This window comes from Camelus dromedarius, chromosome 1, assembly GCF_036321535.1.
Source record: "Camelus dromedarius isolate mCamDro1 chromosome 1, mCamDro1.pat, whole genome shotgun sequence".
NCBI classification, from domain to species: domain Eukaryota; kingdom Metazoa; phylum Chordata; class Mammalia; order Artiodactyla; family Camelidae; genus Camelus; species Camelus dromedarius.
This window is the reverse complement of record NC_087436.1, coordinates 66860579-66888468: the sequence shown is the minus strand read 5'-3', so window position 1 is coordinate 66888468 and position 27890 is coordinate 66860579. Positions and strand designations below refer to the sequence as shown.

Below are 27890 nucleotides of genomic sequence, written 5' to 3'. Positions count from 1 at the left end.
GGCATATTAATTACAGTATTCATCATATTAGTTTTAAAGAGCTGTCATCTGTTAAGTGTGTGTTCTCTGCCAAGCACGCACTACACATAGATGGGTGTGTGTGTTATACATCAGACATATCCATATTTATATTTATATCTACATATTCCAATTAAACCCTTGCAAATAGCCATAAAGGAGCTACTATTTTATAGATGAGGAAATTTAGTCTCAGGGTTGTAAAGTATCAACTCAAGGGTCTTATGGATACAATGTGAAATTGCTGTGATTTGAACTCAAGTCTATGTGACCTCATAAGTCTATGCTTATCTAATCAAAGAGGAGCTATTATGTGGTCACATAGACTGAAAGAGTTAAAAACAGGCACTGTGGAGAACACAGTAAGGAGAAAAAAGTAGTGAATAAGGTTCTGCTAATAGCAGTCTCCATTACCTGAGATTGCATAGAATACACTTGAAATGTTCTCCACAATCCTCAAAGCTGAGGATGGTTAAACAGAGAGTATCTATTATCCAGGAACCAGAAAGCTAGTGCCTCAAGGCCTTCTCTCAGCAGAGCAATGGTGAGAAAGCTTACCAGACACACCTGTGCTGAACTGCCGGCTTCTTTACTTACTGGCTGGTTTTAAGAACTTAGGCACATTGCTTAGCCTTGTACCTATAAAATGGAATTGTTAATAGCACTGACTTATTATTATTATTGTCCTAATTAAATGCTCTGGATCTGTGTAGAGTTTCACTCACTCACTGGCACTAGTGGACATGCTAAATATATGTCAGTTTGTTTTTTAGTATGGCTACTGTAATTGTGATCTCTATGTCATGTAATTATAAAAGAGAATTTTTGGTGAGATGATGGCAGAATGGTAATCATAAAGTGACAGTGGAAAACAAATATACTTTGAAACATAATCTAATTTGGATTAAGATTATAACTTTAAGGTCTAATCTTCCATTTCACAAAATAAAGAACCTGCTTTCTAATCATCTCTAAGATCAGCCATTTAGAGTTGTTTTTCTGGCTTCCTTTTTCTTCCTGCTCTGGCTTTTGAAAAAGGCCAAGCCCCATTCTGATTTTGAAATTGAGATCACCCGATAGCTAGGACATAAAAATAAACTCTGGGAATGACTGAGTAATTCCATAGTACTGATCACATTAAACTAAGAAGAAAAAATTATGTGAGCTAAACCTCGACAAATAAAGATAATGTACTATATAATGCTATGAACTATATTTGAGCTTTTTGCTGGCTCAGAATTTCTAGAAATAAGGTAAAGTATTAAAAGACAGTCTTTACCAGGTTTTTTGGAGATGAATCTCCCATTCTGTGAATAAAGAATTTTGCCCCTAATGTTGACATCTGAAATTGTTTAATTTCAGGCCCAGTAGGGCACTTGCACACTGAAAATTAGGGGCAAATAGATGACTGCTTTTGCCAAATTAACTGCACTAGCAAGTTGCTTTTGCTAACTTGCAGACTTTCAATTTAAAACAACATTTCATAGATGTGGATTGAACATTTGCGAAATGGCTTGATTCAGTTTAATTCTTAGTGTACAATTTGGAGAAAACTGGTTTAGAACAATTGCATGTCTTATGTGTTCTCTACACTGCCTTCATTGTATTTATATTTATATCCATATAAACCAACTATAGCCTATATTCAAGTATTCTTTCTTGCAAATAATCAAGGCAATTTTTAAATATCTCTTTTGTTTTAATGCAAATTACAGATTTTAAACGCTTATTACAGTTAATCTCTCTATTTCTATGCTTTTTAAAAAACTGCATTGTTAACATTTTAGTTAAACTCAAATTATAATCAATCTAGGGAGTAATTCTCTGGACTGAGGAGTAAGTTTTCCTTTGTTGTAGTTATTGTTTGATTTTTAAGAAGAAAATTATCACTAATGCATTTAAACTACATATAATGGCTTATTCTTTATTCCAAAACAGCACATACTTAATCTGTATGTTTTCATTACATCAAAGTAGATATAATTTTGTTTCATAGGTGGTATCATCTTCTGAATTTGTGAAGTAGGAGGTAATGCCGAGTGGTCCAAAGAGAAATGTTCATAACAAAGCACTGTTTTTACCATAGCAGTCTAGGTCAAGACCCTGAGCCTAACCTTGCCTACATTTGCATAACAAATATTGTGTTGGATTCTTTTGTCCCTTCATGTAAGGTTTATTGCATTACCTGGAACATACTTACTTCATGATTCATAACTAGACTTATTTTATGACCATACAGACATGAGTTAAACAAACTGGCTTTCATTACCTGATTCTAATAATAATGGATACTTCAAATCTAATACATAAGCCATATACACTTTTCTTTCAATTACAAGACATCATCCAGCTTAATATTTAAATGGTACATCCCACTTAGCAAGACAATACACATTCATATTATCACGAATAATGTTCAGAAAAGCACAGGGATTAAACCATTCAGTAATGAAGAAAAACACTATAAGCTGACACAAGATTATTTCATGATATTTTATCAATGTTTAATTTCGATATGAAATGAAGTGAAAAGGCCTAGATATTGTCAGATTTAATTAATTTGTACAGAACAGCTGTCCTTGCCTATGGTGAGAGAGTGGGGTTCTTTTATACCTTTTAATTTAGGAAAGATAATGTATGTTTTATTATCAATAAACAAATGCTAAACTTTGTGTCTTGGTCTTTGGTGAAATAGTATTCACCCATAGAATTCCCCTTTCATACACAGTAAAATTCATTCTCAAAAAGGTTTCTGACTTTTCTCTAAGCTTATAAAATAATTATAGACATTAATTTTGCTTGTGAAGATACAAAAGAATTATACATTCTGGATAGCCAATTAACCCATGAAAATATGTTGAACATACTTGCAGGGCTTAGTGCTAAGTTTTAGGTACTCTGAAAGGAATGTGTAAAAGTCTGTTTTCTCAATGTTTTGTAGCTCAGCCATCCCCTGGATTTTTTGGCTCTAAGGCTTTTATCAGTTGAAGGCATAATAAAATAAAGGTTTACCATTTAAAATTAAAAAGTCATTTAATTTGATTAAACTTAATTTCCATTTTGTTTTTTGAAAGTAGTCCATGTTCACTGAGAAATGGATTCACCAAACATATCTGATAGCTGATACTTCCTTACTTAAAAAGAATTTAAATTATGAAAGACTGTTCAAAAGTACCACTTGTTCGTAAGAAAAGGGACATAACATAACTACACAGTATTTGCTGATGTCAAGATTAATTCTTATTCAGATGGATACCTGCTGTGTGTGTCTATGAAAAAGTAAAGATAATGTCTGAGAGTAGAAAAGGTAGGATGAGTAATTCAAACATATTTTCTATTAACTTTTTCTAACCTTTTAAAGTATGCCTTTCAAGTCTATGCATTATAACAACATAAATACTTCTTTTAAACTCTTGAATATTTAATTGAAATTTTAAATTAATTTTATCTAATTAATTTTTTAGTGAAGTGGAAGGTATGTAACCAAATATCTGAAGCGTTTTGTGCACTCACGCACATTCTCATACACATCCTGTACACATTATTACTGAAGCATGCTGATACTTGTTTGGGGGAGGAAAACTGCTCAGCATCTTTGAAATTATAGGGATAAAAAAGTATCCAGGAAATTAATAATTAAAATACAACTTTAAAATTATCTGTAGCAATTTATTATTGTAGAGGAATCCAGTCAATCAACAATTAAAGGAAAATTATGGCCTCTTCTTTGAGAGAGACCATGAATTCTATTATTTTCAGTAAATGTTCATCCTTGTGTAGGTTGGTTATAGAAGTCTTTGAAGAGTTACTGAAATTTTGTAGCTTTTATTTCAATGGAAGTTCAATTAGATAAATATAAAATGGTAGTATTGTGATTTACAGCTGTACACAGTTTAAAGGCCATGTGTCAGTCCATTCCAAACCACAGAGTGCTTTATGTGTTTGTTACTGTATCTCAAGCATGTCCATGTTGTCAAAGTGGAGAAGCATGTCCATGTTGTCAAAGTGGAGGAACATATCATATCACTGCAGAATGTCTTTTCATGAATACTCTGCAGGGCTCTTGGTATTTAAACTTGTGAAATTGAAATTAGTTTAGCTTAACTGTTTTATCTTGGAAAAACATACCATTGTTAACAAAGTAATAATTCAATCGACATGCTTTACTTGAGCATGAAAGACATTCCATCCTCGCTCATTTGGTAAACTGGTTTTACCTATACATATTTTCTTCAGTATATTTTACATTTTAAGTATCTTCTAACTTTGCTAGCTATTAGTTATGAAGTATATAAGTTCTAACTTAAGTAGGAGGTGATATTGGTGCATAATATATTTTTTAATAAATTTAAGGATATTCTACTGTTTGATGAACTCTTACAGGAGCTGTCTTACCCTAGACTATGAGAGGGAGTTCAATTCAATTCAGTATTAGAATCGATCATTGACACTACAGAATACAGCACTTCTATAAAAGACAGATTTAGAAACAAAAATGTGAAAGTAATACAATTCTAAACAATTTTTAAAGTCATACATCTATAGTTTGTTTATAATTTATAATATAAAATGTATTTTATAAATGTATAAAATTCATAATTTTATTTGTAATTATGATTTATAATATATATATATAATGTCTTTTACTGAAAGACCACAGTTTTTGTCTCTACACACACACACACACACACACAGGATGCTATTTTTAAATCGTCATTTTGAGTGTCTTTAAAATTGTGTGTGTTAAACTGAACAAAATTAAACAGTTAATGAATGTCTAAATATGTGCCAGACAACATGCAAGCAATTGCCACACATGACTGAGTTATTTAATGGCTTAATGACAATGAATATGTTTTAATGTCCAGTGTCCAGTACAGTTTATGACACATAAGTTTGGTTCATTACAGATATTGAGTGAATGAATATATAAAGGATATGTAGCAATTAATTTTACTCTCTATTTATAAATATTATATAATTCTTTGAGCTTCTATAAATACTTGCTGAGCCTAAATTATATAGAGACAGGGAGAGAGATTTAATGTATTTATCAATCGTATTCTTGTTCTTCTTTGATATTGTTTTCTAATATTCAGAGAAGCCTTATTGCTTTCAATTATGTAAACTTATATTCTAATTAGCTTATTCTAAATTCTAAAATAGGATCTTTCTCTTGTTTCTGTTTGTAAACTTTCAAGAACTTTACCTAGTTTAAAATCTACTTTAATATATCAGTGCTTTAACACAATGCCTATTTTTCCTACTTAGCATATATTTTAAATATAAGGAGAAATCTGCTGTTATTATTAAATTTTGGTATACATATTATTCCATATTTTTTGAGTTGTGATTTTCTGATTGCATGTTGTGTTATGCAGTTTTTCTCAATTAACACATCTTCTAAATTTCGACTAGCCTGTCTTGTGGGCACCTCATTTTGAAAAATCTATTTAAAAAGCAAATTTGACATAGCTGATATCCTCTGACTTTCACATATGATAGAACTATGGTAAAAATCTTGTTCATAGTGATTTTCTGTCATTCTTAATAAAGCATAATTAGATAAATCCAATAACATTTTTGAAGGTTAATTATGTCTTGAATTCTATCAACAATAGTCTGTGTGCAGTTTTATTCCCATTTCCTTTTATATATGTTTTTAAATGATCTGTATATTTTAATTCTAGTGGGGGTAATTATAGTATTATATATTAAAAAGCAGTAAACAACTAAAAAGTAAATGGTAAATAGTAACAAATAAACAGTAAAAAATAAAAACAAGTAAAGAATAAAAAACAGTATATTTTATATTACTTCTAAATTTTTTTTCTTGGTGACCATGCTTCTGAAGTACTGACTTTGAATTGTAAAATGAATTCACTTGGGTATCCCAAGAGTGATGGACCTTTAAGGCTAAAATATTTTGGAAACATTAAAAATAATTTAATTGTCCATAAATAGTTGAAAAAATTCTAACTTGTCACCTTAACCATTTTTGGTAACTTTGAGGACTTTTTAAAAAATCCTAATCAGAGTGGGCAGCACCTTTTTGCAATTTTAACAAATGACAGCCTTTATTCATTTGAATATTGATGACATGCTTTTTTCTGTTTAGATTTTTAAAACTGTATTTTAATTGACATCTATAACATCCTTGTTTTTAAAGCGATCAGTATGAGAGCTAGTGTTGATAGTTTGTGCAAAACTTGTAAAGCAGTGTGTGAAGATGTAAGGTTATTTTTTACTTGTAGAACTTAATATTTAAACAATTACAGTTAACCAGCTTTTATTAAGTTCCTGTTATATCATTTAAACCCTGAGAAAGACACAGATATATTATTCATACCAATAAGTACTGATGAATATGTACTCAGTACAAAGAACTATGCTCCATAGAATGAAAATCAAATGAGCAGTTTCCATTGTCCAAGATGTTTATACAGACTGGGAGTAGTTGAGAATTCATACACATGAAATTATGACAAAATACTTTCTGTCTTCCATAAAAGAGGTGCTAAGTAAATAGTTCAAAGATCTAAAGGATGTGTAAAGGAAGAATATGTAATCATGGAATTCAGCACAAGCGTCATGGAAAAGGTAGTGCTTATAAAATGAGTCTTGAAGCATGAACAGAATAGGATTACTAAAAATAGTTTCCTTCCCTCCAGAGGACTGCTAAAATAGCCTCCTGAAACCTGTTAACATAGGATGCAGTGTTTGGTCTCCTATTCCTTGTCCAGCTTACAGGGATTTGCATAATATTTTCCAATAATATTTAGGTAATGTACAAGTGTCATATGAAACAACTTTGCTCCAGAGCTTCCTTTATTTTTGAATCAAACATATCAAGTTGGGATTTACAGAAATTTTACTGCTTACCTAAATAATTATTTGTTGAATATTGCCCTGATTAAAATGTAAAAAGTCAATTTTGCCTTTTTTTTTTTTTACTATTATTTATTTTCTGTTTCTCAAATATGTTGTGGCTTCAGGGTATAGAGTAGAATTTTTACTTTCTCACCACAGTACAAATATTCTTTGCCACAGTGCTTAACAGAAAGAGCGCCTTCAAAAAATAATACATGCAGTGTCTTCTAAATGCATTCGGGCAGAGGGCGTAGCTCAGTGGTAGACTGTGTGCTTAGCATGCACAATGTCCCCAGTACATCCATTGATGGGTTTAATCCCCAGTACTTCCATTTAAAAATATATATATATATAAAAACGTAATTACCTCTCCCCCCGCCAAAATGCATTCAGATTAAATCCAAATCCCTTATCATTGATTATAAGCTTTTTTTTTTTTTCCTAATTTACACTTCTTGTCTTTTCCTGGAATGCTTTTCCTGCAATATTCAAAGGAGTTGCTCAAGTGCTGGAAATTACAAGATTAGTAGGGATGGAGATAGTGAGTGTGGTAGGAGACCATATTTAAAGGGTTTCTTAAATATTATGTGGAAACTCATAGGCTATGCTAGCATTCTGTAGTAAAATTAACTGGAGTTTACAGAAAGAAGAGATGATCAAATGCTGTTGAGAATTATGGCAACAAGACAACTACATTCTTAACCAAAGCAGTTGCAGTGGGGTGGAGCGTGTCAACGTGTGATTTAAAATGAGGAACTGTAGATACATGCATTTAATATATTTTAAGAAAATATTTTAAGAAAATAATTTAAGAAACTGTTGTTCTGCATGGAAACAAAACTGTTTGGTAACCATAGGGAGAATTGGAATCAAGCAAGATTGATAGTTGTGTTGTTTGTTTTGGTTTGTTTCATGTTATTTCCATTGAAAAGTTCTGGAAAATTGTATCAGACTTCTGTGAATGACTAGATGAGGGAGGAAGAGAGAGAGAGAACCTGAGCATGTAAGAGGGATCTTAGACACTTGGAAGATGACTCTCAGAGTTACAGATGGGATTCCTAATTCAAATAGATTTTTTTTTTTATATAAAGAGCAAAGATATGTTTCCATTTTAACAGGAAGAAAGGTACAAGTGCACATAGGCTTGGAGATTTGGTGGTAAGAAAATAAGAAAATAAGAAAGTTCCTCTGTGATGACTTGTTTTCTCAGCACATACACAAATGTACCAGGAGAGTCACAAAGGAATAGAGCTTGTAAGGAATTAGAAGAAATAGGAAATGCTACAAAATAATCACCTTGATGCTGCGAACTGGAATTAACTAAGGAAATAATACTAAGATTGTCTAGCAGCAGTGCATGTCCCATTTGGATTTAGGGCCGTGGTTTGAAGGCAGTGGATGATTATGATTTTATGATATTTTTCTTGGACAACATTAACCCTACAGTTTTCCTTCTATACCTCTATTTGGATTTCTTTAGCCGCCTCAAATTAAATAATACTTTAAACGCAATCGTTATCTTCCCCCAACACATTTCATAACTAGTGTTCTCTATCTGAGAAAATGGCACCAGTATTGCAGTTTAAGCCAGGCACCTTAGAGTCATTCTGAGGATTTCTCACTCATGCATCTGCTTTATTAAATGTGTCATGAAATCTTGCTGATTGTACTTCACACTTATCTCTTGAATTCACCTACTCTTGTCTATCACTGCTGGAACCACTCTTGCCCATTTCCAGACCAGTGCAACAGAAACAAAAGGGCCAAATGCCTCCATCCATGTTCCTCTCCAGTCCATTGCCCATGCTTCTGTGAAATGATCTCTTAAACACCACTTTGATCGTATTATTTCCCTACTTAAAACTTTGTAATGACTTATTTTTACCCATAAATTTAAAGTGCCAAATAATAGAAACGATTAGGTGTTTCTGATTTGATATCCTCTTCCCTCACATCATCTCTGTCTCTTTATTCCTACACTCCCCCTGATTGGTTTTATTTTGTTTCGTTTTTTGGTTTTCTCCATCTCCTGATTTGCTCTCCTCCTTTTTTGGTTCTCTGAGAAGATTTCACCCTCTAAGACTCTGCAATACTCCTCCTCAGATGGGATACTTTTCCTGATCTTGACAACTCAGCAGAGACTCAGCTTCCTAAGGGAAGTCTTCTTTGGCATGCCAGGCTAAATTTGGTGTCTATATTCACTCCCATGCTCTTTCTCTTTCCTGGCATAATCATATTTATAATTATTTGTGCAGCACCTTTAAGACTCATAAAGGCCGGACCGTGTCTGGCTTTTTCACCTTCGTAACCCAGTACCAAGCAAAATTTATGGCCCACCACCTGCAGAAAGCATTTTGTTCAACAACTGAACAGAAAGATACATTTATCTACTTTTTACTTACATTTCTATTATTTCCTATTTCCAACGTTCCCATGGATTTGATCAACAGTGTTATATATACTATCGTATAAAGTCTTTAAACTAAAAGGCACTGGTTAAAAAGAAATGACTTTTGTTTCAGGAAAGATAAATGAGTTCCTAATATGCAGAACGTGTGGATTGACAGTTCATTTCTTTGAAAGCAAATCGTGTTTAAAGTGAGAATGGGTTTATTGAAAAGGATAAAAGAAGAAAAATTGGATAACTTAGCTAAGAATGGTACTGGCTGCTACAGCAATCCTATTATAAGAAAAAGAATATTTTAAATCTTCTCCTAATCATTTAACTACAAGAATGTCCCTAATACTATCAAAAAGCTCTTCTTATCTTTCAAATACCTTCACATTCTCTCTGAATTTATAAGAGCATTAAGGCTTTACTATCGCTATAATTAGATCTTCTGAAAAAAGTACCTTCTCATTTTTGTCAATTCCTGATTATTCATGGTGATGGCAGGAAGCCTTAGCATGGATTACTAAAACTCAAGATCATTTATAGCACATGAAAATTAGCCCCACTTCATTATGTCTATCAAAAAATTCTATGGAAATACAAGTTTATCTTTAAGCTTTAGCAAATGTTCATTGATGCTTAAATAAATACTTTTAAATCTATATAGTGAATTTTAAAAAAAGGAAAAAATATAGGTGGTTGATTTGCTTTATTTTAACTAAGCTCTAAAAAGTCATCAAATCATCAGTTCAGTGGTCTTCAATCGTCCCATAGGAGGCAATTGGAATATTGAAGGTTGGCTTTATAATCAATCAAGAAGAAAGAAAAATACAAGAGTCCAGAGAATCTACAGAAGAAAAAGATTTACTTTGTTAGCGTTTACTTACCTTACCACCAACTTAACAAGGGTATCAAAGAACCTTTTCTTCAAGTGAGTCTGAACAGTTCAGTTACATTCTTCATGCCATGCCACTCAAGCATGAGCTGCAGAACACTATGTGAACACTTTCTGTGGTCAAATACCGTGATAAGTATTGTCAGTGCAGAATTGAATAAGGCACATTTTTTTACCCTTTGTAGAGCACTATTGTTTTTATAATGCAAACCTGGCTGATACTAGAATAGACAGATGTTGAATCAGTGAGAACCTCAAAAGGAAAGTTCTAAAATGGAGCAAAATATAAATAAATGCCTAAAGTCTGACTCCTCCTGAAATCAATATAATGTGATTGATATACCAGCTCAATCATGAATTCTCTTCATTGTAACAGAATTTGTGAAGCTATTGGCACCTATTAATTAATTAATTAAACCACAGAATTTTAGCCCCAACTGTGTACCCTGCCATTCTCTGAGCATAGTGGAAAATTCTGCATTTCTTCAACATAAGCTGTATTAATAATAGCGAAAATGAAAATTATACTCAAAGCAGTACTTCAGTGTTAAATACATATTCAGTATTTATTTAGAATATAATTTGATAGAAGCTCCTATGGCATAAAAATCATTAAAAATATATATATTCCCAACATGTTTCATTTAAATACTTAAAATAAATATTTGATTATCTGAATGAATAGCTTGTTATTTATGATTCAGAAGCCTATGAAAAAATTTTGAACTTATGAAAAGATGGTGTTATATGTAATCTATGTATGCTAGTCAAAATAATGACATTATTCACAAAGCAAACACTGCATCTGTTCTGGGGAAAAGCTTAGTCTCTTATTTCTTTTGACAGTGTGCAGACCTGGGTTCTTCAAAGCCTCACCTCACAGCCAGAGCTGCAGCAAATGTCCACCTCACAGTTACACCCATGAGGAAGCTTCAACCTCTTGTGTCTGTGAAAAGGATTATTTCAGGAGGGAGTCTGATCCACCCACAATGGCATGCACAAGTAAGGAAACCCACGGATATTTGGTGATGCTGACTTTCACCAGTTTGAAGAAAGAGCATGATGGAGCCTGTTAACATTCTATTCCCATTTCCCCACAACAGGCATAATGGTTAATCTTCCAATAGAGTATGTCACCAGATTTCAGTCTTCTTGAATGAGCATTGAGAAATTTGAGTCTCTTTTATCACTTACGGTTAGAAGCATCCCTTTCCCCTAATTTCAAATTCAACATCTGAGCCACAAATACAGCATTTTTCCTTTTGTTTTATGATTTGTTTTAGTGTTCATGATAGCTACACATAACTTTGATAAATTCATTTCCTTGTTCCTGGTAAACCTATTTTATTTTTCTTCCTCTTCTTCTTCTTCTTCCTAGCCAACTTTCTGATCACAAAAATATGCAGTAAATAGCACTTCCACCTCCTTGTTCTAACCTGCCCCACTAAGCTGCAGAGGCCAATGAGAAGGTCATTTATAAAAGAAGACAGGAAACACTACAAGAACATGGAGAACTGGGGGTTAGCAAGTCAGACTTGAGTCAAATACAAAACCAGGTGTCAGCTAGAATTTTCAAGTATTTGTTGTGTTTATGAATAGTGAGTGCTTTTAACTATTATTAATTATAAGATCAGGTAATCTTAAAATTAGAAGAGATGAATATTAAACATTTAATTCCAACATTTGTAGTGGATGCATCCATATCTATCAATGTTTTGGTGCTTTGTTTTTCTTATATTCCAGATTATTTTGGGGAAGTAAACAAATCTATATGTTAGTTTTCGTAATGACAATACGTCTTTATTTTCTCCACAATCATAGTCTCCATAACAGATCAAACAAAAACAGAAAATGAAAGGGAAGAACAGTGAATCCCCTTTCCCCATAACATTAAATTTCCATGATGTCCCATGTCCTACTATTTTAGATCCCAGTAAGTTGTAGTTGCTTTCAAAGATGAACAAAAATTTTTGAAATTTAATATTCACTAGTATTATGTATAAAGACATACAACTTCTTTAATCAAATAATCACAAACTGAAATTTCATCTGAATTTCAGTGTCTGAATGTCATAGTTTCAGTGAAACATATTTTCATAATTTCTCAAATCATTGATATTGAGTTTACATTTCTAACAATCATTCTTTTATCACATTCTGATAATTTTATGGGTTAGATGATCACTAATTACAAACAATTCATCTTCAAATGAATAAGCAGCATTATTATATACATTTTTTGAAAGGATACATTTGAATGGAGGTATAAACTGATTGAATGTAATGCATCTTGGTTGCAGTGGAGATTGCTTCAATTATTCAGAGCCAAAGAAAGCCCAGGTGGTGGGGGTGAAAAGTTAGCTAGATCATAGAGTGGTAATTTAGGGAGAGAAAACCATGTTTTGAATTACTGGCATTTCATTAAGTTTTTAAGTATTTTATTTAAGTGGTCCAGCCATGATCTTTCTCTTTCTCAGCATAAATGTGAGCCTCCCTTTCTGTAAGTTTACAAGGTTTGGGAATGGGGGAGAGCCCGTGCTCTGGTGGCAGGGACTGCTTAGCTCTCTGTTAGGACCTGAGGCTTCATGTTTTCCTCTGTCTCCAGGTGTGTGAATTTCCAATACTGTGTCTCAAAAGAACACTAATTTGTATGCATTTCTCAAAAACAACTATTGGGACTCCTGTAGGAGGTCTTTCTAATATATAATCTGTGAGTGTGTGTGTTCTGTTTTTACTTGCATTCATTGTACCACAAGTACTGCATATGATGACCCCCTTGAACAGAGGAGATGGCTTGATTGATGTCTCTTTGGCTCTCTGGAATTAAATTTATGATTTCAACTCCTTCTAATATTTTTTCTAGTACTCTGGAAAACAAAATGTTGTAAACTTCTAGGGAAAGAAAATCAAACAAAATTAAGATTCTAATAAATCTGCTTACATTAAGGGTACTCCTCACAGCCCAGCTTTGGTTCATACATCGCATCTATTAATAGGACAGTGGAATTTCATTACATTATTTTTAGGTATATGTCAGTCTGAGCCTCTACTGGTTATGTCTTGGAGCTTCCCTTGAATGTGAGTTTCACTTTGAGTTTGAGAGGCATATGTGTCCCCACCCACATGCTGAGGGGCTGTTAGTAGCAGAGTCTGAAGAAAAGGAAGGGGCAGACTCTGATGCAGGGTTACAGATTTAGAGAGAGGAAAGGTGTTAACTGTGGGTATATTTCCGTTGGCAGGGGAAAAAAGTCAAGAAGTTTGATATCTTTCTGAAATAGACATATTTCAAGTAGATTTTACCTTTTTACAGAAATAGACCTGTAACATTTTAATCTCAAATTGCATTTTTTTCTGTAACGTTCCACTGTTAAATAAGCTAAATGTAATAGTAAAAAATAATACTTGTATTTCCATCTTAAATATTTGTTTCAACTTAAAAGTGACTGTTTTATATTGAAGTGTGTGAGGTTGTATGGGAAATTTACAGGACTCAACCACAAATATAGCCAAGGTGGGGACTGTTTTGTCAAAAATGGCAACTCTTACGTTAATGGAGTTCTTTAAGTGAAATTTTACAAATACGAGGTAGCTTTCTTTTTACATTTACAGTTAGTCCTCAGCAGTCATGGCTTAATAAATGTTAGGTAGAAATTTATACTAATTTCTGTATCTAGAGCAGACAGCGTATATTAAGATAACTAAGATATGTCATCCTAAGTAGCTTAATTTATGCTTATGAACCATTCAGCTACCATCACAGTCGATTTTATTCCCTGTTGGGAAATCTTTACTAAGTTTGAAACAAATTTAGGTGTATTTTCTCTTTGAGTACATCAGATCATATAATATTAACAGCTGACTGAGGTTGTAACTCTAAATATCTGAAAATCTACTACAGAGCCAGACATTATGCAATTATTTTAGACTTTATTTTTTTAGAGCTGTTTTAAGCTCATAAAAAAACTGAGAGGAAATTAGAGAGATTTCCCATACGTCCCCTGCCGGCACACATGCGTAGCCTCCCCATTATCCACATCCCCCACCAGAGTTATACATTTGCTACAATTGATATGTAACCGATGTTAGTTCTCTTTAGTCTGCTAAGTATTGGTTTCAGAAATAAAGCAATGTGCACACGGGTATTATTTCTTATTTATATATAAATTTATCCTGCTGATCTTTTCAAGGTCTGAGCATGTTCATTCTTCCTTTCATTGTATTTTTGAGAGTTATTTTTAAAATCAGTTTTACATTTCCAGTTAAGTAAAATTCACAATTTTTCAGAGCCGTAATATTAAAATGATATCAATGTAAGCAAAATTTTATTGCAGATTGTAGTGTTGATCAACTACTTAAATTCTAGTTCTATCTTGGTATATGAGGAAGGGTCTAATTTTGTTAATGATTGATCAGTAGATATGCAATGTATTTTGAATAAACTAAGGCTATTTTTTTTAACTTCCTGCAGAATTTGTAGTCAAGAGCCACAGTGAAAATTCCTATTTCTACCTGTGCTCCTTGCTTAGTAAATACTTCAGATTTACTTCCTAGGTTTCAGGGACAAGTATCTGTGAGGGAAGTAATCAGTTCAGTCCCCAAGGAAAATTTTTCCTTGGACTTGCTGAAGAACTTGCCACTGTTTGAATACATAATTTTATCTCACATTACTTTTTGTTTTTACTCCATAATGCTTTACATATACACTAAACAAAACATCTTCTTTAATTTAACTCATAAGATTGCCAAGATAAGTCATTTCTATAGGATATAAACCCCACTATTGTCCCTACAAAACTATAACAAGATTTTTCAAAGATTATTACAAATTGATGACTCTTGCATTCTCCCTGCTTAAAAGATTGATTGCAAATCTGTTTTTTCCCTCAGACCAGAGATTTGTGTAGTAAACAAATGCCTAATTTTATCATCTCAAAATTTGTTTTTTTCACTTTACTTTGCAAACCAGGACCCCCCTCAGCTCCTCGGAATGCCATCTCAAATGTTAATGAAACTAGTGTCTTTCTGGAATGGATTCCTCCTGCTGACACTGGTGGAAGGAAAGATGTGTCATATTATATTGCATGCAAGAAGTGCAACTCCCATGCAGGTGTGTGTGACGAGTGTGGCGGTCATGTCAGGTACCTCCCCCAGCAAACCGGCCTGAAAAACACCTCTGTCATGATGGTGGATCTGCTCGCTCACACAAACTATACCTTTGAGATTGAGGCAGTGAATGGAGTGTCCGACTTGAGCCCTGGAGCCCGGCAGTATGTGTCTGTAAATGTAACCACAAATCAAGCAGGTAAGTGTGATGTCCAACCAAATCATGTACCTTAGGCTGTATCTCCACAGCTGAGGGCCAAGTTGCCTGAGACATGTTAGAGAACTTCCCATTATCCAGAGGGTTAGGATTTAAATTCGAAACATCTTGAAATGCTTTTTTTTTTCAGTTTTAAACAAATAAAAGCTAAAGCTTTCTTAGCAGACACAGCCATGGACAGAAAAAAAGAGAGAGATTTTAATTGAATTTTTTCATTAGAAAATACATCTTTGGCTCAAATCCATTGGCTAGCAATTATTTTTTATCCCAAAATTTCACACAAGGCAATTATTGTAGCTCAGATCTACATTTTTGGTGCTTTGTTTACTTTAAGTTTTTTTGTTTTATTCATTAATTTGGCTGTAATCAAGCAGGTTTTATTTGCTTGTTTGTTTGGCACCACAGCTGAATTTCTTTTGCAGATTGCAATAGGGTTTTCTTATTATTTCTGTCACTCTTGTTATAAAAATGCATGAAGTAATTTTTCTTTGATAAATCTGTTTAGCAAAATTAAAATAACTATGAACTATTGTGCAACTACCATAGATGTGAAAGTACATCTCTTCTCCATAGGAAGATCTTGGAAATACTCGGGAGTAATTATTAGGGAGCAAAGAAAACAGTTCTGCTTGAACTGCTAATTCCCCTAAAGGTTCCCCTCACATACTCCATTTTAAGTAAATCAATATAGAGGGCTTCTCTTCTGCTAAAATAAAAACCAAAGGTAAACTATGGCTGAATTAAATGTAATTTACCCTGTATTCCTTGTCCACAGCTCTCAGTGCAGGGGCATAAGCTTGTTACCTTAACAGTGCCTCAGATGGACTTTGGTCAGTGAGGACATCCTTGCCAGTAGAGCTCACAGTAGAATAGGATGTGTTTGACCAAATCAAATTAGACTTAATTCATATAATGTTAGTCTAAGTTTGCAGGTGGTAGATGATCTGGTTGACAAGAGTATGCTGTTGTAATCAAGTCTTCACTGAAATAATGTGAATTATTGGGTGTGTCAGGTAAATGAAGTGATTATCTTTTGAAAAGAAGAAAAACACATGCCATTGAGTTCATAGTTATTTTTGATTGCTATACCTGAGGAAAACATTCAGAAGTAGCCCAGACGATATAAAGATATTTGAGTAATTCACTGAGTCATTCTACGCACTCTAGATGTTCTCATCCATGTTGAGTATGTGTTCACAGCACTGTTTTTATTCCATGAGAAAAAACACTGTACACACATCTATCACTTTCTTCAGTGAGTCCTGTATATTTTTCTCTGTTTACTCCCTAATCTAAGATCAAACTAATAAAAGTGCTTAAGAACTAGACAAAAATAGTGAAAAATAAGTTTTCCTTCAGTTATAGACTCAGCTGCTGGCAATACTAGTGTATATCACTTTTCCATCACAGTTTCTAGATGCCACAAGCATTCTGTGAATGTGAACTATCTTCCCACATCAGAAAAGTATTAGCATTAAACATACAATTTCAGGTTTCATATGCAACATTTTTCAAGCTTACTTGCTTCTGCATGTGAATCTTCCATCAACGTACTGAAAGCATACTGAGCAGGCATTAAGAGTTGTATTCCTTTGGGATAATATTGTTTAGCTTGCATAACCTTAACTTCTTTGAAAGATATTTCTCTCATGAACTAGATGTAGGAAATGACTGTTTATATTTAAAATAATGAGATTAATAAGTATTTGCTGTAGTTATCTTTTACTTGCTGACCTGTTAGGATGCAAAGCGTGTTTTTTGAATTATAAATACTTTAAATACCAAGAAAGAATAATTTTCATCCAGCTGTTCAAGGCACGGCTATCATGTAAAGCAAACATTTGTATTCAGAGCAGACATTTTGTTGACTTTTAGTTGCAGCTTTTTTCCCTACTTTCTCAGAATACACATACTGTAAAATTCTTGCAAATCTACCAAAAAAATAAAAATTAAAAAATAAAAATATCAGTATCTTACATTCCAGACTAACCAAATCTCAGTTTCCACAAACTGTTCATTTTAAGTAGCTCCTAAAAAATCTTATATTTAATTCCACCGTGCTGGACATTTATCAAGTACCAACATTGTAGAAAGTGTAATAGTTGGTTTTAATGTTTGAATATTTTTTCAGCATTAAACTGAAGAAAGTTATCTGTACTGGATTTTATATAAAACTTCTTTCAGTACATTTTCACTTCCATTTCCATCTCCTCTAAGGAGTGTTTTTTTGAGAAATGCATTTTTCTTAATTGATTTGTTTCAAATTTATATTTTTTTGTCATTTTCTGATTGATTGATGTTTGTGAAATCAGTGTGATGTATGAACTGTCCAGATTCAAAATTATAGCCAAAAAGTACAAGAAGAAAATAGTAATTTTTTCAAGATGAGAATCTTGTATTAAGCTAGAAACTGAGATTGATTAGGTAACCCTGGCTGATCTCAGTCTCTAAAAGAAAATAATGATTTCATGCCGAGGATAGTGATTAAATGATTCATTTATGGATGTCTATACAGCATTTAAGACGTTTTCCAACCACTGTATCATTATGGAGTCTAGCATTTTGCTTTTGTGAGAAGTTGTCTGAATTCAAATGATACTTTTTTGCATATAGTTTAATAGTCTAGTAAAACATGAAGTCTTAGGAAAAGCTAAATACTACAATTAGTTGGAATTTATGGTCCTTATAAAGTGCAGCAAATAGTACTGAGGTTGACAGGAAAGAATGGGAAAATTGTTGTGGGGATTATCATGATGTGGTCAGCAAACAAACACATATGAAGGGGAGGATCAAGAAATGAAATTACCTACAAAAAGGTAAAAGAATGCTGTGTGTGAGAAGGGGAAACCGACAGGAAAATAAAATGTGAATATGTTAATTATGTAAGGAACTCAACAAATAGTCAAATTGTAAATTGGATAAAATGATGGATATATAAACCATCCTTTATCAAACTCAAACTTAGAAAAGGCATAAAATTCATTGAGTTTCTCCAGTTTTTTAGTGAGTTTGTCTTTCTTACACAATTCATTCTTTTAAAAAAAAATTGACCTAATTATTTTGCAAAGAAGTATTTAGATTATTTACATGACAACACTTCTATTGTTCACTCCTGTTGTTCTTCTGTTTTATTATTTTAGGGCATCTAAAATATGTACCTGCTAGATAGATGGATAGATAGGTAGATGAAGAGTGATATATCGACATAGTGTGAAAATTAAAAATCCCATTGAAAGCAGTTACTTTAAATGTTTCATTATTTGCTCACAAATGAGTGTGCATTTATCATATTCTTCTATAAAGAGATTTTTAAAGTTTTTATTTTAAAATAATTTTGCACTAGACATACTTTATCCGGAGTTACATCTTAAAGCTCTTTTGATATGTATAAATGTACAACTTATCTTGAGAAAGATTTAGCTTATTCTAACTGAAGAAACAAAAGTATTAGTACTTCAATATGCAAAGGTACAGAATCCTAATTCTGAGCTGAAATAGACCAAGTTTTTTTTTCTTTTTAATTGAAGTATAGTTAGATATTATGTGTCAATTTCTGGTGTACAGCATAATATTCCAGTCAGGCATATATATACATATATTCATTTTCATATTCTTTTTCATTAATTGCTAGATTCACATGATATGAGTTGCAAAGTACAACAAATGTTTTGGAGGGGGTGTCCCAATCTGTCCCAGGCTATTAGAAATATCACTAAGAAATGTGGTTCCTATATTTTGAAGGGTTTTATTTCTTGGATCTTGCAAAGGTCTCTGGGGGATGTGATAATTCCATTTAATGGAGTACTTTCAGTTTGGTGTCATTCATGTAGTTGTCCAGCATGATGTCTCATAGGATGTCGAGATGATCAGGGTTCCTGAGACCCAATTACACTGTAGAGTTGGAAATTAAGGAGAATGCTGAAACAGTAAAGTAAAATTATACAGTTGTCCCTGAGAAGGGGGCAACAGATATTTTTTGTTGGTCTCTGTTTATCAAGATGTAAAAAAAAAAAAAATTCATTGTCGCTTGCTAGACCATTCATTGTTACTGTGATAACTCTGAGGGTCCTTGTTGATTTTCTTCAGTGGAGAGAACCTATAGGTTGTATTTGCAATCACCACTTGATTAAATGTATTGTTATTTGCCAAGATTAGTTTGTCTTTTATACAGACTGAACAGGAAATTTAAATCTGCGTGTTTGGAATCCCCACTCTTGACTCTTCCATTTTCTTATCATGTCACTAATTGCTGCATTTCTCTATAGATCCACTAAAGATGTGTGCTTGCTCTTTTGGTAGGCTGGAGATGCTTTAGGTTGGTCGTTACTACAGTTTTACAGCTTTTTACCACATGGGTTTCAGAGACAGAGATTTCTTTCAGTTGAAGAGTAAAACTTCCAAATATATACCAATGACGTGGTGAAATAATCAAAGGATTGAATAGAGGCATCACTGCACCAATTGTAATATGGGGTCAGGACAAAATCTCAGTCATCACATTACCCCGATAGCCTCCCCTCAGATCAGTGTTTCTTAGTGGTATTCTGGACCCACGGGGATTAGTGTTGGCTCAGAGGCAGTTATTTTAATAATCAGAGAGGTCTGTGTTCTATATCCTAGTTTCTAGATCTAAATTTAGATCTAGAAATCTAAATTTTATAATCTGGGCAGTGACACTCCCCTCCTGCTTATTTAGAAATGGCCAGAGACACCTCTCAGAATGGCTAAAAGGGAAGATGTACAGTATTGACATATGCTGCTTTACACGGTCCTTCTTAAGGACAGTCACCTTCCTCTTCATTTAAGGGGCTGGGGTAAGTAAGCTCCCTTAGGTCTGGGAATTGGTAAGCAACCGTGACTAACTGGGTCACTAAATTTTGATTTGGATTTCTTAGACCTTGCTATCATTGGTGATACAGATCAAAAGGCCCATTGCTTCAGTCGCTAAATGCTGTCGTACTTGACTTTTTCCAGTCACATCTGCTACCCATTATGAAGTCTGTGCTCACTTTCCTTCTAGTGGTAAAGTGCCACTACTTGGCCTTTGCCTCACCTAAACCCTAAAGAAATCAAGAAATCATTTCACTGTAGGTCTAATCTCTGTATTCTCAAGTCTGGAGAACAGAAATTATAGAGATTTTGTTTATAAGGATGGCACTGTCTCATCAATTTATTTCTCATCATTATCGTAAATAAAGTGTCTTCTGGGTCCTTTGTGAAGATGCAATTATTGCATAGTTTCATAAGTCTTGGCAAATAAATCCACTTTAACATTCCCATTTCAGAAGGTCCCAGTTTCTTCTTCTACATTAAAACAAGGAATTCCTAATATCTGAACTTTATACTTTGTCCACCTTTCAGTCCAGATTTTGGTCAATAGGTTGAAGAAGCACTTAGCACTTGTGCTAGCTACTTGGAGAAGCACACTGAATCCAGAATCTCTAATCATGCATTCGTACCAGCTTAAATTAAACCGTTTCTCACTCCTCCATAAGGAACACATAAAACCTATTTTCACACATGCTCCCTGTGCTTCAGTTTAAGTTATGGAATCTTGTGAGACTCATATTCAGGAAGCTTCTTGTCCCCAGGGTTGACTAGATAATTGGCTCCCAAGAGGATGTTGGGATCTTGAGTTCGGATGAAGTAATAGGTTTGGGCAGGAAGACAATTACTTCCTTTTCTTAGTTAATGATCTTAGATAAGATGTGGACTTGATATTGAAAACATGAAGGAACAGCTTCCTTAGTCAGCTGTGGAACAACTTAATGGTAGCAAGAGAGACTCGGTAAGTTTTAGACATTGAGAGTATTTTGAATCACCTGAATTCTCCCACATATTCGCTTTCCAGTGCTCAGGATTTCACTTGTTTTTCAGTCAATGGCCTCATTTTCTCATATGGCAAGGCAATAAAGTCAATCATCTTCACAGTTTAGGAATTCTGTGGGATGAGACTTGCTTTTTGATGTGCAGTTCTGTTATCCTTTCCACTGTCAGAGGACATGAGATACTTCTGACATGAAGACTCTCTGATTATCTCAATATGACTTGAGCAGAGAATTTAAACTTTAAAAAGCTTATTTTATTTCTTTAAATTCTGCTGTGCAGTTAGACACAGCCTGTCCTTCTTATATTTCTTGTATTTCTCATGCTTTTATAGTATCAAAACAGATGGAATTTGGTCACCAAAAATATTACCATCAAGAATCACTTTATTGAGATGACCAGAGGTGATGAGACATAAGCCACTATCTGCCAGGTGTCATCAGATTAAAACTACATAGGTTCTTGCTGCACTGAAATGCAACCAGTCAAATGACTGGTCCAAATTCCCATTCCTTCAAAAGACTGTTTCCTGCAGCACTTCTCTTTTGGGAACATTTTTTGGTTTTAATGTCTATTCTCTTATTTGCAAATAACATTTACTCTGGCTAGTTTAAACACAAGAGGCTTTTAATAAAGGATATTAAGTGGTTTATACAATCATTGAGAAGAATCGATTCAAAGATTAGAGGCTATGTTTTCAGGAGAAATGCCCAGTACTCTACCACAGATCTGGCCTGATGAAGCCAGTTGTCAAGCAATAAATAGCAAGCACTTGACTTTATTGCAATTGCTGCTGCCACTAGTAGCATTGCTACTTCAGAATCTCAAACTCGAGGCTGCTGAAAACTCTTCAGTATTGCCACCAACAAAATATTCGTATTTTGCTGCCATCTTCACCAGCAGAAGGTAAAAAACTGAAAACTTCATAAAGAGCCTGATTTCTTAAGTTGCCTATTTGAATCAGTATCTTGCCTGGGCAAGTCTGTTTGATGAATCTCAAGCCGTATATGTCTTTGTTCTAACAGGAAAAGGATCTGGATGTTTTTGAGTTCTGATTTCTATGTTGGAGAGCTAAAGTTCATTACCTGGGTTTTATAAATATATAAAGTGGATTTAAACTACGATATCCAGGGAATTTGGTCAAACTTGAATGAAAATTTCTACATATAATTGTTAAACAAATTATCTCTATTATTTTAAAAAAAATATGTTTTTTCAAGTAATTAAGATTTGTCCATTGTATCTTTCTCTCTCCCCCTCTTCCTTCCTTCTTCCCTCCCTGTGTTCTTTCCTTCCTTCATTCTGTATTTTTTTCTATTTCAGGTGATGAGGGTTGAGTCAATAATATGTCTCAACTCATGGCACATTACATCTTTGAACTAAGCAAGTTCCTCTCCTGGTTTATGGATTTTCTTATGTACTGCGTTTATCCCAAATCCATTTGCATTTTCCTAAACAGCAGCCTTTTCATAGATTAATTGCTTATTTTTATTCCTAAGTATTCTTATTAAATGTTTATTTAGCATTTTATGCATATGCTTTAAGTTTAATGTAATGGTTATATTAAATGTCTCGTTCGGACTCCTAATCTTTTTCACCATAATCAAAATATTTCATAGATCCACTCATGTTGCTTTTGGCCATCTAGTGTGCTGCTTATAACCATCATACATCTGCTACACTGTACACAGCAACTCACCCAGTAACAGAGACACAGATCCTCTGACTGCCCAATTTGTGGGCATCTCTATTCAATTTAAAGCCCTAATATAGTTATTTTCATTTAGTATTCACAAATTTTATTTTACAAAAAAAGGAAAAGATAAAAATAATTAAGCTAGGATATCACATTTTCAGTTCTTTTCCCCTTTCCCTACATGAGGTACCTAATATAGTTTTGTTGTCTTCAAAATAAAATGCACAGAGTAGAATCTGTGCGTGTGTGTGTGTGTGTGTGTGTGTTTAATATGTTACACTGAGCAGCAAATTAGTGTTAAATTGGTTAAAAATCTCAACTGTGGAGCCAGACATTCTGGTTTTTATACTGTCTCTGCCACTGACTACCTGTGTGATGTGGGAAAGTTACTCAGATCTCCCAGAACTTCAGTTTTCCACTTGTAAAATGGGAAGAATAATAGTATCTATGACATAGGATGTTTGTGAGGATTAAATGAGTTAATATCTATAAAACAATTAAAGTAATGCCTGGCACAGAAAAGATACTAATAAATGTTACTTTAGTAGTATTTAGGGAACTTTTCAATAATATTCCATGTAGTGTGAGTTCATAGAAGAAACTATGAGATAAATAGGCTTTAGACTTTATGAGTATTATATAAACAAACTCATTGGTGAAGTAAAATGGAAAAGAAGAAAAATATTCCAAAGTGAAAGATAGTGTATAGAATCAGTTGCTACAAAAGCAACTACTTCACTCTTAAGTGAGTAAATCACAAAAGTTCATTTTCCAGTGGTGACTCTATTTTGATAATTTCTTAAGACACTAAGTTTTATATTAGCATTGAAGTTTTTCAACTTATAAAAATATCCAGAGCAATATCATAAAGAAATGACAAGTGAAAAACAGCATCAAAGTAAGGGCAAAAAAGGGGGGAAATACTTTGTATATAAAAAAATAGTCAAGTAATTTTCACTTTCATCAAAATATATTTGGAAAAGATACAGATTTTGTTAACTCTATTATTTCTGTTTGTGGATGAATATTGTCAATTATGAATTAATCAATTGTCAAAGTTTCCAAGGGAAAGTACCTAGAGACAACTACTTTGTTTAATGACATATCATGAATAGCTCTACATTGGCCTTACACTCATGCTTCTGTGACCAGATTAGTGTTCTATTTACAGCTCCCTACAAAAATCTTTTAGTTTTGCCAACTGAAGCTGCTGCCCATCCACATTGAAGCTTGGCTTAAGTGAGGCACAATTTCTCTGCTTTTCCTATGCCTGTTTACTGTTTTCTAAACAGTCATTAGTTCCAAGATGAGACTCTAATGAATATGTCCATAGTTCATCTCTGGTTTATCTAATAAGGATTAGCAGAGAGGGTGGAATATTTTTAGAAACCATCAACATCCTTGTTTGGTTCCCTGACTAGAATCTTTCTAGAGACTTCTCTGGTTTCTAAAGAGACACTTCTGGAACTTCTGTTCCTTCCCTTTCTCCCTTCTACCTATTGTGGTACCAGTGACAGAGGTCATGATGGTAGCATGTTTCAGCACTTACTGTGCACACATTGCTACATGAAGAACTTTATTTGGATTTTCTTATTTGATCCTGGCAATATCTTCATGACATAATATTATCATTATTCCCATTTTTAGGGTGAAGAAGCTGAAGTTTAAAGATGTGAAGTGATTTGCCCATGGTCACAAATCTAGTATGTGAGGGAATAGGAATCTGAACCAAGAAATTCTTACCCTAGAGGTATTATACTCTGAATCACTAGTGAATATTGCTGTATTTCTTATGTTGCTGTAGGTAGCTCAGTCTTCCCATCCACTTAAATTGCTGCTTCCTTGAGAAAGCACACAACCTGGAGCACAGGCACTATGACTGTTTGCTTTCTTACTGTTTTTTCTGAAATTTCTCCCTGGGGATCACAATAATGCCTAGAATCTATGCTTCTTAAAATATTTCATAAAATAATGAGTTCTATGGTTTCTCTATTTTTCAAATTAGTGTTATAATTTCAATTGCTGGTGTGATGTGCAATGTGTTTTAAAGATTTTTGGAATTCTTCAAATAGTTACATGCCAAAGATTTGGTTTTTTGTTTGTGCTTGGTGCCCCCTCTCTTTTAAACTAAGGATCTAGACACAGAGCCCTAACTGTAATTCCTAGGTTTAGACTTTCCAGAACCCTTAAATAAGACATTATTATTTAATGCTGCTGCCTACTAGCCTGCCTACTTTCTTAATCTGTCTTTCTTTAGACACTTTAATGTTGACAAAAGGATTCACTGAGAACTGCACTCGTTCCACAGAAGAATTTTGTATAATGACTACTGTGCTATTTGAGAGCAATGCATGGCATTTTCAATCTATAGTGTGTTTATGAATTACTTACTCGTGGACTGCACACTCTGAATTTATGATCCCAAGGGAGGGCCCAAGAATCTGCGTATTTTACCATACGCAAACACAGGCAGTAATTCTGCTGCAGGGTGTGTTTGACCCACATTTTTGAGAAAAACTACACTTGCAGGAGGTTATGATACTTGTTTCTTGTCCCTCATCTCTAGGAAAATGGTGACAACCCTTAATCAGGTTTACTTGATGTTGCTTTTCTCAAAAGCTCTTTACAATATACCTGCTGACATCCTGTTTTTACACCAGCAATGATTCTGTTAATACTGTTTTCTTTCTCTCCACTGTGGGTACTCGATTCTGCCTACTGCTCACCTGGAAGCTAGTTTTAAACTCTGCTTTTTTGTGTAATTCTGGTTTCAAACTCATTCCCTATTTAACAGAAACATGGTCAGAAATCCATTTCCAATATGAACCATCAAACATTCTGGTGGTTCAGTTCAGAATCAGAGCATCTCAGCATTTTGAACTATTCAATCATTTGTCCCTTTGGCATGTATGCTTTGAACTTGTTTGTATAAAGATGCATATTGTACTGATATGCATAGAACATCAGTTTGTTTGAAACCTCACTCTGAAGTGCTGTTGCTCTTTATTGCTAGTCCTTGAGAACAAGCTTCTATAAGGATTCCCAATGACCTGGCATCATGTAAATCTTCCTGTTGTGCTCTTTAGATGTAGCATAATAGTGAAACCACAGATACAAAATCGTATTTAAATCAAGCTTACCCATGAGTCCACTATTAGGTTCTAAACCAGGTTTACTTAGAATACTGCAACTTTTTTTGCACAGTGTGTTGAAATGACTTCTTCATGTGATTTTCCTGAAATTGACTGCCATTCATTCAAACACCAAGTATTTACTGAGCACCTCCTGCATTCATTATACGTAACTGAGCTTCTGAGAGATTCAAAAGTGATTGAAGGCATGCTCCATCCTACTGTAACTGTAGAAGAATTTATTTTCCTACTAAAAAATTAAAGAATAGAAGAATAAAGTCTAATAAAGTAAAACAGAAAAGAATTAGTGACAGTTTGGGTATTAAACTCAGCAGCAATAGCTGCTTTGAAAGATGATCTGGATTAACTTCTTTTTAAAAAATTATTTATTTTTATTTTATTTAAATTTTGTTGTATAGCGGGGGAGTAATTAGGTTTATCTATTTTATTTTTTAATGGAGGTACTGGATTGAACCCAGGATCTCACGCATGCTAAACATGCTCTCTACCACTGAGCTATCCCCTCCCAACTTGGATTGACTTGTTAACTTCACATTATTTTTCTCTGTTTTGTTTCCTTTATCACATGTACATGTCTGTAGAGGCATTCATCCAGATCCACTTAGTCAGAATATACAGTTGCATTTATTAAAAATAGATGATAAACCATTTTGTAACTGCCCTCACATGTATTTAAATAGTCATGCTTTGTCTGGTGAGCATCAATACCAGCATAATCAATCTTTGCTGATAATGACCTATTATAGAATGACATATTAACACAAAATGAAGTGGGAAAAAATATCCTACTACTGTTTGACTATTGGGAGCATTTTTATTTATTCTGTTTTACCTAATTTTGTTAATATTTGACAATCCATTTAATACATTATTGGAATACCATCAGAGCAAATTACATATTTTGTGGCTTGGTACAAAGACACCAGTATCTTCTTTGTCAAAACAAGCATCTAACTTGAGGAGTTTCTTTGAAGATGTGAAATGTTTTCCACTAAACAAAATATACTTTAAGTGCTGGCTTTTTGATCTCACTTTTTACAAATTTTCTTCCATTAGTAAGAAAAGAGAGGCTAGTTTATTGAATCTTCAAGTCTAGAAGGCCTGAAGATATGACCTGTATTGCAAACCAGTGCTTGAACTACAACTCAAGCAATGATTCTTCTTAGACTCGTGGTCTGAACGAAATATAAATACAGTATTATTACAAACAGTGAAGTTTCTCTGCTTTGGTATATCCATGTATTTAAAGTATGTGAATTTAGATGGTGTCTGTCTATTTTGAAACAGTTTTTATTTTTTTCTAATGAAACAGTAAATGCCATTTGAAGGTGAAAACTTTCAGTATTCTATAAATTATTAACCTTTCAGATAATGATTTCTGTCATTAACAGTCTACTCATATTCATAAGGCTTCATTTATTGTTACTTAAACTTAATTAACCCTTGATATGCTATAGATATAGAAGGAAGTAATTCTATTTCAGGAAAAAACTTTGTTTCTAAAGAGTAAATTAGTAGTGTTTTTAAGTTATTATTGGTAGTGATGGGCGTGGTAGTAGTAGTTAGTGGTTAAGGAAGTAGTTTCTTCCTTATCTGCAGGGGATACATCCCAAGACCCCCAGTGGATGCCTGAAACCTTGGATAGTATGGAACCCTACATGTATATACGATGTTTTTTTTCCTATACTTACATACCTCTAATAAATTTTAATGTATAAATT

General features: G+C 33.6%; 1 protein-coding gene across 5 annotated transcripts in view; it reads left to right on the top strand.

The window, feature by feature from the left end:
* Positions 1–27890, top strand: part of EPHA5 (EPH receptor A5) — a 309727-nt gene that overhangs the window by 145256 nt on the left and 136581 nt on the right. For 3 of the 5 annotated variants that reach the window (XM_031469727.2, XM_031469736.2, XM_064484988.1), the window contains exons 4-5: positions 11022–11177; positions 15142–15477. The exons of the other annotated variants lie outside the window; for them this stretch is intronic. In XM_031469727.2, coding sequence (XP_031325587.1) covers positions 11022–11177; positions 15142–15477 — 492 coding nt within the window. The remainder of the gene's footprint in view (positions 1–11021; positions 11178–15141; positions 15478–27890) is intronic. 5 annotated transcript variants of the gene reach the window in all.